At 53.1% G+C, this 15,334-nt stretch overlaps 1 protein-coding gene across 2 annotated transcripts in view; it reads right to left on the reverse strand.

Moving 5' to 3' along the window:
* NDRG1 (N-myc downstream regulated 1) overlaps positions 1–15,334 on the reverse strand; it is a 56,277-nt gene that overhangs the window by 26,008 nt on the left and 14,935 nt on the right. For both annotated transcript variants that reach the window (XM_065903574.1, XM_065903573.1), the window contains exons 3-4: positions 13,858–13,893; positions 495–600 (exon numbers count right to left, since the gene is read on the reverse strand). In XM_065903574.1, the coding sequence (XP_065759646.1) occupies positions 495–600; positions 13,858–13,893 (142 nt within the window). The remainder of the gene's footprint in view (positions 1–494; positions 601–13,857; positions 13,894–15,334) is intronic.

Below are 15,334 nucleotides of genomic sequence, written 5' to 3' on the forward strand. Positions count from 1 at the left end.
AAAAGCAGTCACACGGACTGATGGCGGAGGGCTCCTGAGTCCCCAGCCTCTCCATGCCCCTCAGGCAGCGCGCTCCAGGCCTGTCCAGTCTGTAGCAAGAGTTCCTCCCAGAACATCTCCAGGAAGTCCCCTGCATGCTAAGTTGCTTCAGTCATGTCCAACTCTTTGTGACCCCATGGACTATATATAGTCCATCAGGCTCCTCTGTTCATGGGATTCTCCAGGCAAGAATACCGGAGTGGGTTGCTATTTCCTGCTCCAGGGAATCTTCCCAACCCATGGAAGGAACCTGCATCTCAATAGGTCTCCTGCATCGGCAGGTGGGTTCTTTGTCACTAGCATCACCCGTAGCAAGAGTTCTTCCCAGAACAGCTCCAGGAAGTCCCAGCAAAAGAGCAAGAGCCGGAGTCCCCTCCCCCCCACTGCCCTTCCTAGCTGACTGTGTCCCCCAGCCCTGGTGGGAACTGGCTCACCCAGAACTGCTCAGGACTTACGGTTCATCCCAATGTCGTGGTAGGTAAGGATGACGGGCCGGCTCCCCTTGGGGGTCCCACACAGCGTGACATGCAAGGAGCCATGCAAGGTCTCGAGGTCCTGCTCCTGGGGAGAGAGCAGACAGAGAGGCCTGTCACGGGGGAGTCGAAGGCACCGCGTGGCTAGAATTACTGCCTGCAGACACCCAGCGCGTGCCCCTGTGGTTCGCAGAAGCTTCTCATTTGGTCCTGGGCTCTAAGTGACAGGTACCTCTGGTCAGAGAAGTCACTCGTAGAAGCATAGATGGATGGGGGGGAACCACGGAAATCCACCCCTCCCATCCCTTGCGGTCAGCGGTTGCCAATCTGAAGACCCTGATGCAAAAATAAAGAAATACACCCCAATTCACAGGTTCCATCTTGAGAGTGGAAAAGCTCATTATCTGTGCTTTTAACAAAAACCCTCTCCCTTCTCCATCCCTGGCTGAATGATGCAAGGACTCACAGGCTTCCACTTTGAAGATGCCTGAAGCATCTTCGGGCTGTACCCTGCTTCTGTGAAACGGGAGGAATAACAGAGCCTCCTGGGGAGGAGTGAGTGCTTCACAGGGGATGGCACTTGGCGTATCAGGCTCCCTCCTAGTGCCCAGGCCCTCCCTCAGCACAGGGGTCCCAGCTTTATGCCCCCCCAAAATGAGTCCCCCATTTCCCCAGCCCTCTCTTCCTCTAAGTGCCTGCACTACAAGCGCTGGAAAAATCCACAGAGGATGCAGTATGGTCCAGCCCCCAGTGGGGGCCACAGGTCATCTGCCAGGCCCAGCCCTGGCTCTAAAGCCACCGTGGGAACAATGGTTCATTGTGGGGGCCGCATTCTCCATTGTCGCTTCAGCTGACCCACACGGCGCCCTCTAAAAATAGGCCAGGCCGGGCAGTGTCCCCACTGGCTTGGGGCATCAGGGTTCAAACCCAAGCTCGGCCTTTTCCCAAGCCCTCTGAAACCCCGGAGATTCATCAGTAAGACGGGAGGGAGCCGACCACCCTGGGTTCCTCAGCAGAGGAGATAACCTTGGACAGGGAAACAGCGCCAGGTGGGAGGGGGCTGTCCCAGACACAGGGCAGAGGAGTTAATGTCCTCTTGTCGAATCTTCTCCAGGGGCACACACCTGCTTCTTAGCCATCTCCCCAAATGGACTGTGGATATCCGGGGGGAAAGGGTGACTCTGTCCTGGACAGGGTCTGGCCTGGAGGAGGCACTTAAGAGATTTATGTAAAGGAGGTCAAACCAGTCAATTCTAAATGAAATCAACCCTGAGTATTCATTGGAAGGACTGATGCTGAATCTGAAGCTCCAATACTTTGACCACCTGGTGCAAAGAGGTGACACATTGGAAAAGACCCTGATGCTGGGAAAGAGTGAGGCTGGGGAAGGCAGGAGGAGAAGAGGGCGACAGAGGATGAGATGGTTGGATGGCATCACCGACTCAATGGACATGAGTTTGAGCAAACTCCAGGAGATAGTGCAGGACAGGGAAGCCTGACGTGCTGCAGTCCATGAGGTCCCAAAGAGTCAGGCATGACTGAGCGACTGAACTGAACTGTAGACAAGGGTGGTCAGAAGATTCAGTTCTGGCTAACGAGATGTCAGCAGAAGTTTCTGGAGCTTTGAGGGGAAATTTTTTTTAAAGAATCAGACTTGGCCTTTTGAGTTTTTCCCTTCACGTATCTACCTGCTTACTACTTGGAACACGGATGTGATGCTTGGGGATTCAGCAGCCATCTTCTGAGCATGCGCACAGAAGCTCCACGCTGAGGATGACAGAGCAGGAAGCTGGAAGAAGTCTTAGACTGGGTGACATTTATAGTCTGCTGTACTAGTCCGTCTGGGTCAGCAAAAATATCAAACATTACCCTCTTTAGGGCACTGTGTTCGATGCTATTAATTCCAAAGCTACACTCACCCTGTGACCCTGGCCAAGTTACCAGACTTCTCTGAGAATTTCTTCCCTTAGCCATAAACTGAAGTCAATAACAAACCCATCTGCTTATGGAGATGCTCCTAAGACTAAAACCGTGGTAGGAACTGGAAATTGCAATGTCTCCCTGCGGGCCAGCTGTTCCAGTTGCCTCCCCAGAGACAATTACTGTCGAGCTACAAAGAGCAGCTCCCAGGGTTTAAATCAACTGGCTGGATGATCTAGGAGAGCTCTGAGATCTGCTGCCACCACCTCCCTCCATAATCCGCCTGCTCAGCAGGCCCTGGGGAGACGCTGAGCGCTCTGGACTCTAAGAGGATGACATACTTACCCAGGCTCTAAGTCAGCTGGCGCGCTGGGCTGCCCCTCCCCTCAGCCTAGCAAGCCTCCGTCAAGGCATGGCCTGCGGATGGAGGGCGCCCTTGGGACAACAGGCAAAGAAAGCTGGTTGGGGGCTCATAAGACGCAGCATTAAGTCACGACTTGTTGAGGCAAGCAAGCCAGATCATGAGAACAGAGGTTTAGGATAAATTGCCAAGGGCTGGCCCCACCATCATCTGTTTGTGAAATAAGGTACCCTCCACCCATCTTCCCAGTCCCCTGCCTGGGCGCACAGTGGGGAAGGGTGGGCCTGGCTGAGCCACTGATCTCGCCCTGCCCACTGGGAAAGGAGCACGTGAGTTATGAAGACTGACTGACGGGGAGTGGTGCGTTGTGGAAGGAACGCAATCGTATTTGCACAGGACACCATCCGCTCCTGGGAAAGTTCTAAAAAGTCAGGTCTGAACCCTGTGCTCCAAGGACAGCTGTTTCACAGAGGACAAAGCCAGTCCCAGGGGCTGAAGCCTAGCACCCAAAGGTGCCAGGCACTGACTGAAGATTCCCAACAGACCCCTGGGCCTCTAAGTCCTGATCTCTGGCCCACTGGGACATCTAAAAGAGAAGGAGATCTCACAGAGGTCATGCTCCCTCCATTTCTCAACTTTCTTCAATGTTGTCATCACATCGAGAAACAGTCAAGAAGTTGCATCAGGAAATGATCTGCAGTGGATGAAAGGGTGCCGGCCTGGGAATTCAGGGGGAGCCTCCAAGGAGGACAGCCTCTCTTGGATTACAGAAAGAGGAAGAGGGGAAGGAGGGCCATCCATGGAGCGGAGGGAGGCAAGGAGGCCCGAGGGACTTCCCTGAGGGTCCAGTGGATAAGAATCTGCCTGCCAAAGCATGGGACGAGCGTTTGACCTAGTCCTGGAGGATCCTACATGCTACGGGGCAGAGAAGCCCATGAGTCAAAACTACAGACGCCTACAAGGAAGAGTAGCCCCTGCTTGCCTCAATTAGAGAAAGCCCGCATGTAGCAACGAAGACCTCGTGCAACCAAAAACAAATGACCAGTTTAGTTCAGTTGCTCAGTCATGTCCGACTCTGCAACATCCCATGGACTGCAGCATGCCAGGCTTCCCTGTCCATCACCAACTCCTGGAGCTTACTCAAACTCATGTCCATGCAGTCGGTGATGCCAGCCAACCAAATCATACATAAAACAAAAACAAAAAAAAGATTCTAATACACCGCCTTTCAAAAACTTTTATAATTAAACAGAATCCTTGGAGGTGGGTCTTGGACATGAGTCTGCCTTCTCTCCAGATTGCTGGTCTCCTGAATAAAGCAACCTTTTTTCTAACCCTCCCTTGTCTCTCCAGGATTGGCTTTTGAATGGCAAGCAGCCGAACACAGGGTACTGAACCTGTGTTTAGTAACAGTATCACAGCAGATTTTTAAAAATTGATTTCCTGTTGCTCTCCTACTCTCCCCAATATGCAGAAGTTAGAAACATAAAAAAAAAAAAAAGCTTATGTAGTCACTAAAAAAAAAGACTCTAATACATTTTTTTAAAAAAGAAAGGAGGCGTGCATGCCGAGTCTGAATCAGTGACAGTGTGACAGTCATAACACCTCTTTCTGCCCCCGTTGTTACAGATTAGAAGACTGAGCTGCTAGGAGGTCAGGAGATAGGCTGAAGACACGGGGCTGGCAGAGGCAGAGCTGACCCGCTCCCGCTTTGTCCAGGACAGCTATCTATTTCTCAGGACCAGGAGGTGGGGGTGTACACGAGGTCAGTCTGATGGCCTGGGCTGGAGAGACCTGGCGAGCTGATGGGAGCCCCACCACGGGACTGCTGGAGGGCGAGGTGCTCCCGACCCCTCCACCAGGACAGCGTTCCCAGCAAACCCGGGAGGAGGGCAGAGAGGTTAAGCCTCACTTGGCACTGACCCAGATGCGTGCCACTGCCATCTGTCACGCTCAGTCTCAGCGGCTTCCTCGGAAGTGAGGCTGGGGGCGGGCAGGGATGGGAAACGGTGGGTTGAGGATTTCCAAGCCTCTGAGTTCTGCCCACCTTCAGTCAGGGGGCAGGAAAACAAGAAGCAATTGTGTGCAAAGAAAGACACTGGTGAAAGGTCACCATTTCCATTTTCCCTGTGAGTTGATCTGCTTCCAAGAGTTGGGGGTGGGGTGGGGGTGGAAATCAATGCCCCTACAGGCAGGAATCAGACATTCCCCCTCTGCAGGCCCAGCTCCACCAGACTGGGAGCCGCAGGAGACCCTCCAGCCCACCACCCCTCCTGCCCAGCTCCTTCCATCCCCTCCACCCACAGGCTCTGTGGGTAACATCAGCTCATTGCCCGGAGATCCCTGGTGAGCACACAAACACAGATTCCCATGGAAACCAGATCAAATCAAACCATCCAAATAACTAAAGATCCAGGTGGAAGGAATTACAAAGAGCAAATCCACCAAGAGGGGCCAAAGGAAGTGACCCAGCCCCGGGGCGGGTGGAGCCGCCAGCAGTGAGCTGAGATCTCCCGCCCTCCCCAGCTCCAGGGACTGAGTCTAGCTTTGCCGTCTAGCTCATCATTGTGTGGCCCTGGGCAAATCCCTTACACCCTCTCTGACCTTGCCCCTTCAAGGATGCCAACAATTTGTTTTGAGGGTTAAGTGAGATGATGCAGGAAAAGAGGTCGGCACAGTGTGTGACATATAGCTAGTGCTCGAGACATCAGCTCTTACAGCGCCCAAATAGATGGACCTTTAGGACTATCTCAGTAGTCCCCTCCGACCACTTTCTTAACATCTCCGAACTGGTCTCTTACCTGCAAAGGAAGGGTCACTTCCCACCTTAGCAAGAAAGCCCTGAGACAATGGGCAGACATACCAATAACCCCCTCAGGGGCTTTCCACAAAGCCTCCCCACCTTCAGCAGAAGGGGTAGGGCCGGATCATTAGGCATCTGCCAGCTCTGATAGTCCCGGGTTCTAGAATTCTAGCCAAAGAAAATAAACCAGAACTCAAAATACTTCCACTTTCCCCACTCATCAAATTTGCAAACACACTGCCTAGGCTGATGCCAGAACCTTCTCTGCAGCGCCAGATCAAACCACTTCCTTCCTGCAGCCCCAGCACCCCAGGCCAGCAGCCCACCCAGCTCCACGCTCTGAGGGCTCCAAAGCCCCTCCAAGTGAGGACAGAGCAGGGTCTCAAGAACTGCTGGCAGAACATCACATGCCTGGCTGGGCACCCATCGACCTGCCCTAAAACAGCACCCAGGCCAGAACAAACTGCCCATTTAAGGTGACATCAGCCAGGATGAGATAAGGCTCTCATGCCTCTGTGCTGGAGGCTAAGCCGTCTCCTGAGACGGCAGCCGTGAGGCTGTTTCTCACTGAGGACCTCTGGGCTAACTGTGTGTATTTTGATTCATGCACACACACGCACAAAGTTCTTGACCACTTTGGGAAAGGAAACGAGTCTGCCCCCATTTAGCTAAAATGCTGAAGCACCAAATATTCCTTGAAAAATAACACTGGTTACTTTGGGACACTCACAGTGAAGAAGATCAGCTTCCTTCAACTCAACCCCCAAGAACTGCCCAGAAGGGACCCCATTCCATGAGCCCTGAGGACCAACAAAATGAACATATAAAAGTGGACTGCTGTTAAGGCACGTCGATGCTCCAGTCCTTACATCAGGTCCCCGTCCAGGGTTTAAACACAAACCCACAGGAGCACTGTTTGGATTAGCTACCTGGCCAGATCTTTTCTGATAAAAAATTGCAAAGGTGAACTGGAACCTCATCCATAAAACGTAGGTTGGCCATTCCGGGGGTTAGTCCTGCAGTACGTGTCCTGGTTGACAGAGTCGATCTAGGGCAGAGTTGGGGTCAATGTGGCCCCTTCACAGCTCCTGGCCATGGGAATGCCTCAGTTTCCTCATCTGTCAGGCAGGCATGAGGGTGCAAGTCCCAAAAGATTCAATGAAAGAGCCTGGGGAGGCCTGGCTCATCAGAGAAGCTGAAGCCCAGCACAGGCAGGAGCCCCCGTGTGAATCTGAGGTCAGGGTGTGCAGGCGAGTGCCTGGGCTGGGACGCCCTCCAGCTGCCCTTGAGCAAGGCTGTCAGTCTCTGCTCCTGGCACTATGAGCAGTAAGCCACCAGGACCCAGAGAACATCAGCCTTTACAGTGCGATGCGCCTTCAGAAGGACGCCCTTCAGAAGTGACTCACACCCACGGTTTTAGAGACTGCTGGAAATCTGCGGGAAACCGTCATAAACACTCTGAGTCAACCGGATCCAGGAGCCAAATCCAAATGAATATACTTTTATCCAAAGATCTGTTCAGAAGCAACCTTGACAAAGCATCACTTGGTACTTGGTTAGCTCAAATATTGCGGTTCATTGGTAAGGGGGCTTCGCTGGTGGCCCAGTGGTAAAGAATCTGCCTGCCAATGCAGGAGACGCAGGTTCAATCCCTGGGTCGGGAAGATCCCCTGGAAAAGGAAATGGCAACTCACATCAGCAGTTTTGCCTGGAGAATCCCATGGACGGAGGGGCTTGGTGGGCTTCAGTCTGTGGGGTCGCAGAGAGTCAGACACGACTGAGCAACTAAACAACAAATTGGTAAGGTGGAGTCTATCAGCAGCTTAGAGGAAGGAGACTCAGAATCCAAGCCAGGGGGCCCTCTGCGTGTGCTGTCATCTCTGCACGGGTAATCAGTCCCTGCTCTTCTGTCCCAGGAGTCCACGTTTCCCTCAGGTCTCAGTTCAGTGTCACCTGCTCCAAAAGCCTTTCCCGACCCCTCAGCCGAAGTCCTCACCCCATCACGGCAGCCTGTGCCATCATCCTCCAAGCCCCGACGGTAGTTCAATTTGTCACCATGGTCAATGGATCACTGGTGCCCCACTCCACCCACCTCGGCTTCCAAGGACTCAGAAGGAATGGCTGCAATCCCAGCCTTATCCCGCCTGCACCCCGTGACCTCAGACAAGTGACTGAACCTCTGTGGGCTCAGGCTGTCCATCTGTCAGAGGCAGACAGGGCTCCTTGTGAGCAGTAGGAACACCAAACGGGCAGCTCACTCAGAACGGTGCTGAGCAATACACTCCTTTAGAACGGACTTCCCTGGAAATAGGGTTACTGCCTGTCACACTCGCCCCTGTATCCCCAGCGCCAAAGACGATGCTAGGCACAAAGCAGGCGTTTGGGAAAGGGACAAAGACAAGCACAGTCGGAAAAATGCCTCCAGCTCCTAGGAGAGCTCTGGGATCCAGTGGGAGGGCTCGGCCCAGGCTGACGAACCTCATCCTGCCTCCCTGGCCCCTTGCCCAGGCTTTCATCCTCTGTGGTCTTCAGGTCCTCACTCTGCTGATGTCCAGAGGATGCAGAACACCGCCCACCCCTGCCCTCGCCACCCTCTGGTCCACGGGTGCAGACGGGTGGGGCCCCCACCCTTGTCCTCCGCTCCACCTCCCCCCTGTGCCAGGGACGGGAGCATATGACAGAGCTCTGCGAATGGTCACGAGTGACACAAAAGCAATGAATTACTTCACAGGGAACAGATAAACTACGTCTTCGAGGTTCCTCCAATGACCAAAATTTTAGAAACCTATGGCCCGCAAAGAGATCAAACCAGTCCATCCCAAAGGAAATCAACCCTAAATATTCATTGGAAAGACTGACGCTGAAGCTGAAGCTCCAGTATTTTGACCATTTGATGCAAAGAGCCGACTCATTGTAAAAGACCCTGATGCTGGAAAAAGACTGAGGGAAGGAGGGGAAGGGGTCAAGAGAGGATGAGATGATTGGATGGCATCACTGACTCAATGGATCTTAGTTTGAGCAAACTCCAGGAGATAGCAAAGGACAGGGAAGCCTGGTGTGCTGCCATCCATGGGGTTGCAACAAGTTGGACACAACTTAGCGACTGAACAACAAAAACAATAACCAGAGGACCCAACAATTTCACTTTTGGGTACGTGTCCAAAAAGACTGAAAGAGTCACGAACAGACACTGGACACCTGTGTTCACAGCGGCACTAATCACGACACCCAAACGTCCACTGGTGGATAAAAGGATAAGCAAAATGCAACCTAGACATATAACAGAGCAGTAGTACTCAGGCTTGAAAAGGGATGGTGTGCTGACACTGGCTACAGTGTGGACGAAACGTGAGGACGTTACATTAAGTGAAACAAGCTAATCACAAAGGACAAATACTGCCTGACGCCACTTACATGAGGTACTGAGAGTAGTTAAACTCCTAGAAACAGGAAGCAGAATGGTGGCTGTCAGAGGATGCAGGGAGGGGAATGGGGAATTAGTATTTCATGGGGACAGAGTTACAGTTTTGCAAGATGGAAAGAGTTCTGGGGGCTTTCCTGGTGGTTTAGGGGCTAAGCCTCCACACTCCACGCTCCCAATACAGGGGGCCTGGGTTTGATACCTGATCAGGGAACAAGACCCCATGTCACAACTAGGAATTTGCATGCTGCAACTAAGACCCAGCACAGCCAGTCCGTGGGATTTTCCGGGCAAGAATACTGGGTGAGCTGCCATTTCCTCCTCTGGGGGATCTTCCCAACCCAGGGATCGAACCGACATCTGCTGCATCTTAAACAAATAAATACTTAAGAAAAAAGATGGAAAGAGCTCTGAAGGTTGCCAAGGGGAAGGAGGTGGGGAGAGCGATGGATTGGGAGTTTGGGGTTAGTAGATGTAAACGACTGCATGTATAATGGATAAACAACAGGGTCTTACCATATAGCACAGGGAACTATATTCAATATCCTGAGCTAAACCACAATGGAAGGGGAAAGAAAGTGAAAGTCGCTCAGTCATGTCCGGCTTTTTGAGACCCCAAGGACTATACAGTCCATGAAATTCTCCAGGCCAGAATACTGGAGTGGGTAGCCTTTCCCTTCTCCAGGGGATCTTCCCGATCCAGGGATCAAACCCAGGTCTCCTGCATTGCAGGCAGATTCTTTATCAGCTAAGCCACCAGGGAAACCAAAGAATACTGGAGTGGGTTACCATTTCCTCCTCCAGGGGATCATCCCAATCCCGCATCTCCTGCGTCTCCTATATTATAGGAGGAGTCTTTGCAGCTAAGCCATCGGAGAAACCCTATGTTATATATGTATTTCAACACAAAAAAACAATTGGAAAAACCAGGTGTGTTATTGGGCCAACACTGACTGGGAAACATCACACCAGGTTCCCTCTACACTAGCTGGAGTCTTGGTCCCCATGTGCCAGATGGGGAAACTGAGGCCTGAGGGAGGTGAAGCATCTTGCTCTGGGCCAGGCAGCCAGGAAAGCGCAAACCTGGCTCTCGAATACGCAGAGTCTGGGTGACTCTGTGGCCTTGACCCTGGGGGAGAAGACATCACAAGGCTGCTGCAGGAAGACAAAACCACAGACCTGAGAGCCGCTTCCTGTGGAAGGCAGGGCTGGGGACAAGAGCTGACATTTCAGTGACAGAGAAAGTAGGTTCGCCTCCCTGCCCCGGGCCCCGCCCAGCCCAACCCCGAAAGATCAGCCGGCCCCTGGGACTGTCGCTCCAGCCCAACTGCCCTCAGAGCCCACCAGACAGTCAGGGCCATAGCTGGCATAGCTGTTGCATCTTTCCAGCCCTTCCGCCCCGCAACCCTATTTTCATGATGGTGGGAAATGGCCAGACGAGGATCCAATGTCACCTCTGTTAGCTCCCCCACCGCACACCACTGCACAAGCGATTCCCCTCTCTCTGTCCTTCAGCTTCTCCCGCTGTAGAAGGAGGGTCTGCATGAGCTAGACCTGGGAAGCCTGGAGACAGTCTATTCACCTCCCACTTTCCCTGCACCCCCACGTGCCCAGAGTCGTGAGACAGAGACCAGTGGACGGAGCTCTGGCCCAGGGATGGGGCAGACAGAGACCTCGACCTGTGAACCACACAGTGAGAGCACAAGCTCCCTCTCTGCTGAGACAGATTTGAGAGTAATGCTTGGCTCCACCCTCCAGCCTCAGTTTCCCCATCTGAGTGATGGGGATAATGGCAGTTCTCCTTATGCTATTGTTGAGGCGTTAAGTGAGATACTGGCTGGGAAGCCCTTAGCACAGGGCCTGGCTCACTGGAAGCATCCCTAAGGCAGCCTCATCAGGTGATGCAGAACAGGAGGCTCTCAAAGCCGGGAGAGAGAAGGCCCGGGGTCTGCTGCCACATTCTTGTCACTGCAAGGGGGACCTCAGGCAAGTGACTTCCCAGCCCTGATTCTCTTCTTAAACCAGTGCTGTAAAGAGCATGACCAGCATGTCCCATGAGACCGTGTGCTCCCTGAGGACCAAGGTCTGTGTACTGGGTGCTGAAGCAGCCAGTGAAGTGATGGAATCAGGCAGCCCCGCCCTCTGATGGCCTAGAAGGGGAGGGAGCTGATAGTCTGAGTCACAGTGGGACAAAAGAACCAGACACAGCAGGTGATGGTGGGGGTGGAAGATTAGCCTTTGTCCCGGGGCCTGAGTTACTCACAACCTCCACTCCTGGCTCAAGTCTCAGACCATGGGGAGCAGCCCCACCCATCCCAGGGCCCTCTCTCTGTTCCTCTGCACAAAAGGTGGGCTGAGGCCACTAGGTAGCCTGGCTTCCAGTTCTAGAGGGGCTGTAGATTCAGCCAAGACCACCCCACTGATGTTCCCACCTGCAGTGACCCCAGAGGAGAAAGTGTGTCTGGTGGTCTGATCATGTTTCTTCCCACTCCCCAGGGACCTGTGCTAGAGGGAGCTGGTGGCTCAGGAGGTCTCCAGACCCCAGAGTCTAACCGTCACGTCCATACATCCATCCGTGCCTGTAACCTGCGTTCTTGCAGAGAGCGTGGCCTCTGCTTCCTGAGCAGTAAACACAGCTGTGAACATCACCGGAGTCTGAGTTACACCCAGGAGAGAGGGGAACATGAAATCCGGGGGCCTCCCTGACTGTGTGACTTGGAGGCACTGCTCACCTGTAATAAGAGGATAGCAGAACTTCCCCTCCCCACCCCCCGCAACCAGGGCTCTTATGAAGAGTAAATGAACATATTTGATTAAATAAGGGCAGGGTGCTTAGAACAGTACCTGGCACACAGTTAGGACTCAAAAGCATCCATTCTTACTGCTGCGTTACAGAGGGCAGGTAACTGGTTCAGAAGTTCTGAGTAACTTGCTCAAGGGCACACACCTTGAAAAGGTCAGCTAGAATTAAATCCGGTTGACCTGACTCAAAAAGGGTGGGGGGAAAGATGCTTTTGTTCAGGATGCCACGATGTCTCAGCTGCAGCCTGACCGTGGCAAGTCTCACTGTCTGGGTGGCTCAGGTCCTTCATTCATAAAACGGGGAGATGCCAGCCCTGGTCTGGGTGCATCCGCTGCGGAGGTACCGAGAGGCTGGGACAGCAGCAATGCTGTAAACCCAGGCTGATGAGTCAGGGAGACGCTCCTGAAGGATGAGAGGGTATCTCTCGACTCTGCTGCTTTTAACCACAAACACCTAGTGTGGGAACGACCTGTCCCGGCCCAAGCTGTCCCTGTGGGCTGCCCCGGACACCTGCTGACAGCAAGGGAGGCTCGAGGGCCCCAGGCTGGAAGGCCCTCCCTCGGGCAGGGAGCTTCCCTGCTAGCTCATGGAGTCACCTTCAAGCCAAGTCGGTGCCCCTCTGAAGCAAATGGCACATGGTGGCTGCTGACCATTGCTCAGGCCTCCCGCTCGCGGCCCTGACATAGACACGACCAGGAGGCTGTGAAAGCAGGTTTCACGGTCAAACTGCAAAGAGCATGGTGCTAGCCGTGCAACCACAGACCAGGCACACCTAACCTCTGAGCCTCAGCTTCCTCAACTCTAAGAATGAAGACAGTGACCTGGCTGTTCAATGCTCTTGGGGCTCAATGGGGTGTGCCTGCGGAGTTCAGGGGCCACGTCTGCCTCGGTGTCCAGGGCTGGGCGCACAATGACGGTGCAATCAGAGCGTTCTGAACAAGGCAACATAACACAGTGGGATGTGTTAGCCTCAGAGGACAAATGGCTGAACAGAAACCAACACCTCGGATGCCTCAGGGGTTCCCGGGGCCCGGGGTCAGGGTGGGCTGCAGGAACAGCCAGGATGACCCGTAACACACTGAGGCCCACGCACCTCACCTGCGCTCTTTGTACTCGCCTCCCTGACTTCACACCAGCCAGTGTTTCCAACCCCACTCCCTCTTTCCGCTTCCTTCCAAAGACAATGCCAGGATTCACAGCCTCTGATGGATGGCGGGCCAATCATTGAAATCCGAGATTCAGGAGGACCAGGGAGCTCTCTGGGGGGAGGAAGGAGGTGAATGGTATGATGGAGTCGCAGGACTCAGGATGGGCTGGAAGCTGGGGCACCCGTGTGATGGGCAAGCAGAGGGCCAGGTGAGCATGCCAGCCTGCGCACAGCCTGTACGAGGCCCTGTCTTCTCCAGGAAGCCCACGTGACCTGGATGTGCTCAGGCTTCCGGCTCTGCCCCCAGGGCCCAGCGCAGTGCAGGGGCCCACGCAGCTCTAGAATAAGGAGTTCAAGACTTACAGTCCCTGAGATTCTGACCCACCCCTCGGCCAAGAGAGGTCAACCCCCTCTCCTGAAAGCTTGTTCCTGGACAAACCTCCAGAGGCAACCCCCCTCTTGCTCCCAAGCCAACCTGAGCAGACAGGGAGCCGGAAGACCACAGAGAAGCTGGTTTCACTTTCCCAGGTGGAGCCAAGAACATCAAACCTTTGCTTCCCCCATCCCTTCGCATCACAGGGTCCCAAGCCCACCCAACATCTCGCCATTTCCTCTGCACATGCCTTCCAGCTCTGCCCAGCTCTGCAGGGCCAAAGGGGCTGTTGGATCTCTGTCTGGCTTTCACAGAGACTAATTGGCTCCTGCTTCCTTGGTCAGAACTCAAACCCACTTCTCTCTGGGGAGAAGGAGCTGAGCGCAGGGAACCGGCTGAGGCCACTTTCATCTCTCCCCTTAGCCCTAACGTCTGAACACGGATCTAACCCATGCAAGAAGGGGGAAAGGAGAAGACAGAAGAGGCGAGGGGGAGGGGAAGCCACATCTTTACTTGCCTGAACATCAAACTCCTGCAGGAGGCCGGTGATGGTCTGTGGAGAGACAAGAGCGATGGTCAGTTTCATCACTTTCCCAGGGCAGAGAAGTAATGTCCGAACACACAGACCTCCCCACGCCCTGAGTCTATCATATAGACCCTATGTCCTCTGTGGAGCCTATTTCTTTCCAAAGAGACTTTCTATCTCAAAGAATAGCAGTCCAACTGAAAAATAGACACAGTAGATGGATTCTTCTTCGACTAGAGCCTTGGTAAAAAAGATCTGAAGGTCTAAGCTAACCACAACTGCCTATAAACTGGTCTCTGTCTCCACCCACGTGCTACACTTTTAAAGCTCAAACTTGATCATGCCACTGTCTTTACATTTCTTCCATGGCAGCCCACCATCTGGATTAAAATCCATCTCTCATGGGAGGAGAGCAGAGCATTCCCCACCATCCAACAATCCTGACTGTCCAGCCCAAATTCCATCTTTCACCAGAGTTGCCAGTGGCAGGCCCAGCCCAGGAAGATAGGAAAAGGGCTCTTGTCCCCCCCAGGTAGCAGTGAAAGTACAGGTCAAAGTTGGGGCTGGAACCACCCTCGGCCAACAATGGCACCCTTTCCTCCCAGCTCAGGATGGAGTTCAAACACCCCGTGAAAGCTAAGCCCAGCTGGATCCACCACCAACCACCAGGAAAGAAGGCAGGTCAGCAGAGCAAAAGGAAAAAGATGTGATGGAAAGGAGAAGGGGACCCCTTGGAACAGCCAGGGGCTGGGAGTTAAAATTGTACACCCAACTGCTGATGGAGATTAAAGTAAGGGGTGGGATGGGGGGTGGGCATGAGGCTCAAGAGGGAGGTGATATATGTATGATTATGGCTGATTTGCATTGTTGTATGGCAGAAGCCAACACAACATTGTAAAGCAATTTTCCTCCAATTAATATATATGTGTGTGTGTATATCTCAATAGCTTCAAACCTACTGGGGCTGGGGTTAAGAACAGAAGGGAGTTTGATAAATTCAAGTGGAAACAAATGGTGGCCAACACACTTGTGTGTGTGTGTGTATTGACAGGAGGGAGTAGAAAAGCTGCTTCATACAACCCTAACCTTCACAATGTTAACAAGAGTGCAGAGGTCATCCCGATGGAGGATGGGCATCAGGAAGAACTTCCCAACAGCAAACCTAATTAAAAACACTTTGCTGAGTCAGTCTAAGGAAATGCAGGGCTTACTTCCATTTAAACCTGGAAAGAAAAGGCCAGTATCTACTGAGAGACAGACTGACACGTAACTAGGAGTTGATAACCTCCTAGATGTTCATTTCAGAAATAAAATTTTCCAAGGGCAGCACTAGGCTGCCTAAAAAATCTATACATGCTATGTGTAAACATGCATCTACCCTTGGACTCAGCGATGCCACTTGGGGAATTTATTTAAGACCTGCACATGCATGAAATGACGAACATGTAGGATCCAAAGAGGCTGTGAA

Source organism: Muntiacus reevesi, chromosome 12 (assembly GCF_963930625.1).
Source record: "Muntiacus reevesi chromosome 12, mMunRee1.1, whole genome shotgun sequence".
Lineage (NCBI taxonomy): Eukaryota > Metazoa > Chordata > Mammalia > Artiodactyla > Cervidae > Muntiacus > Muntiacus reevesi.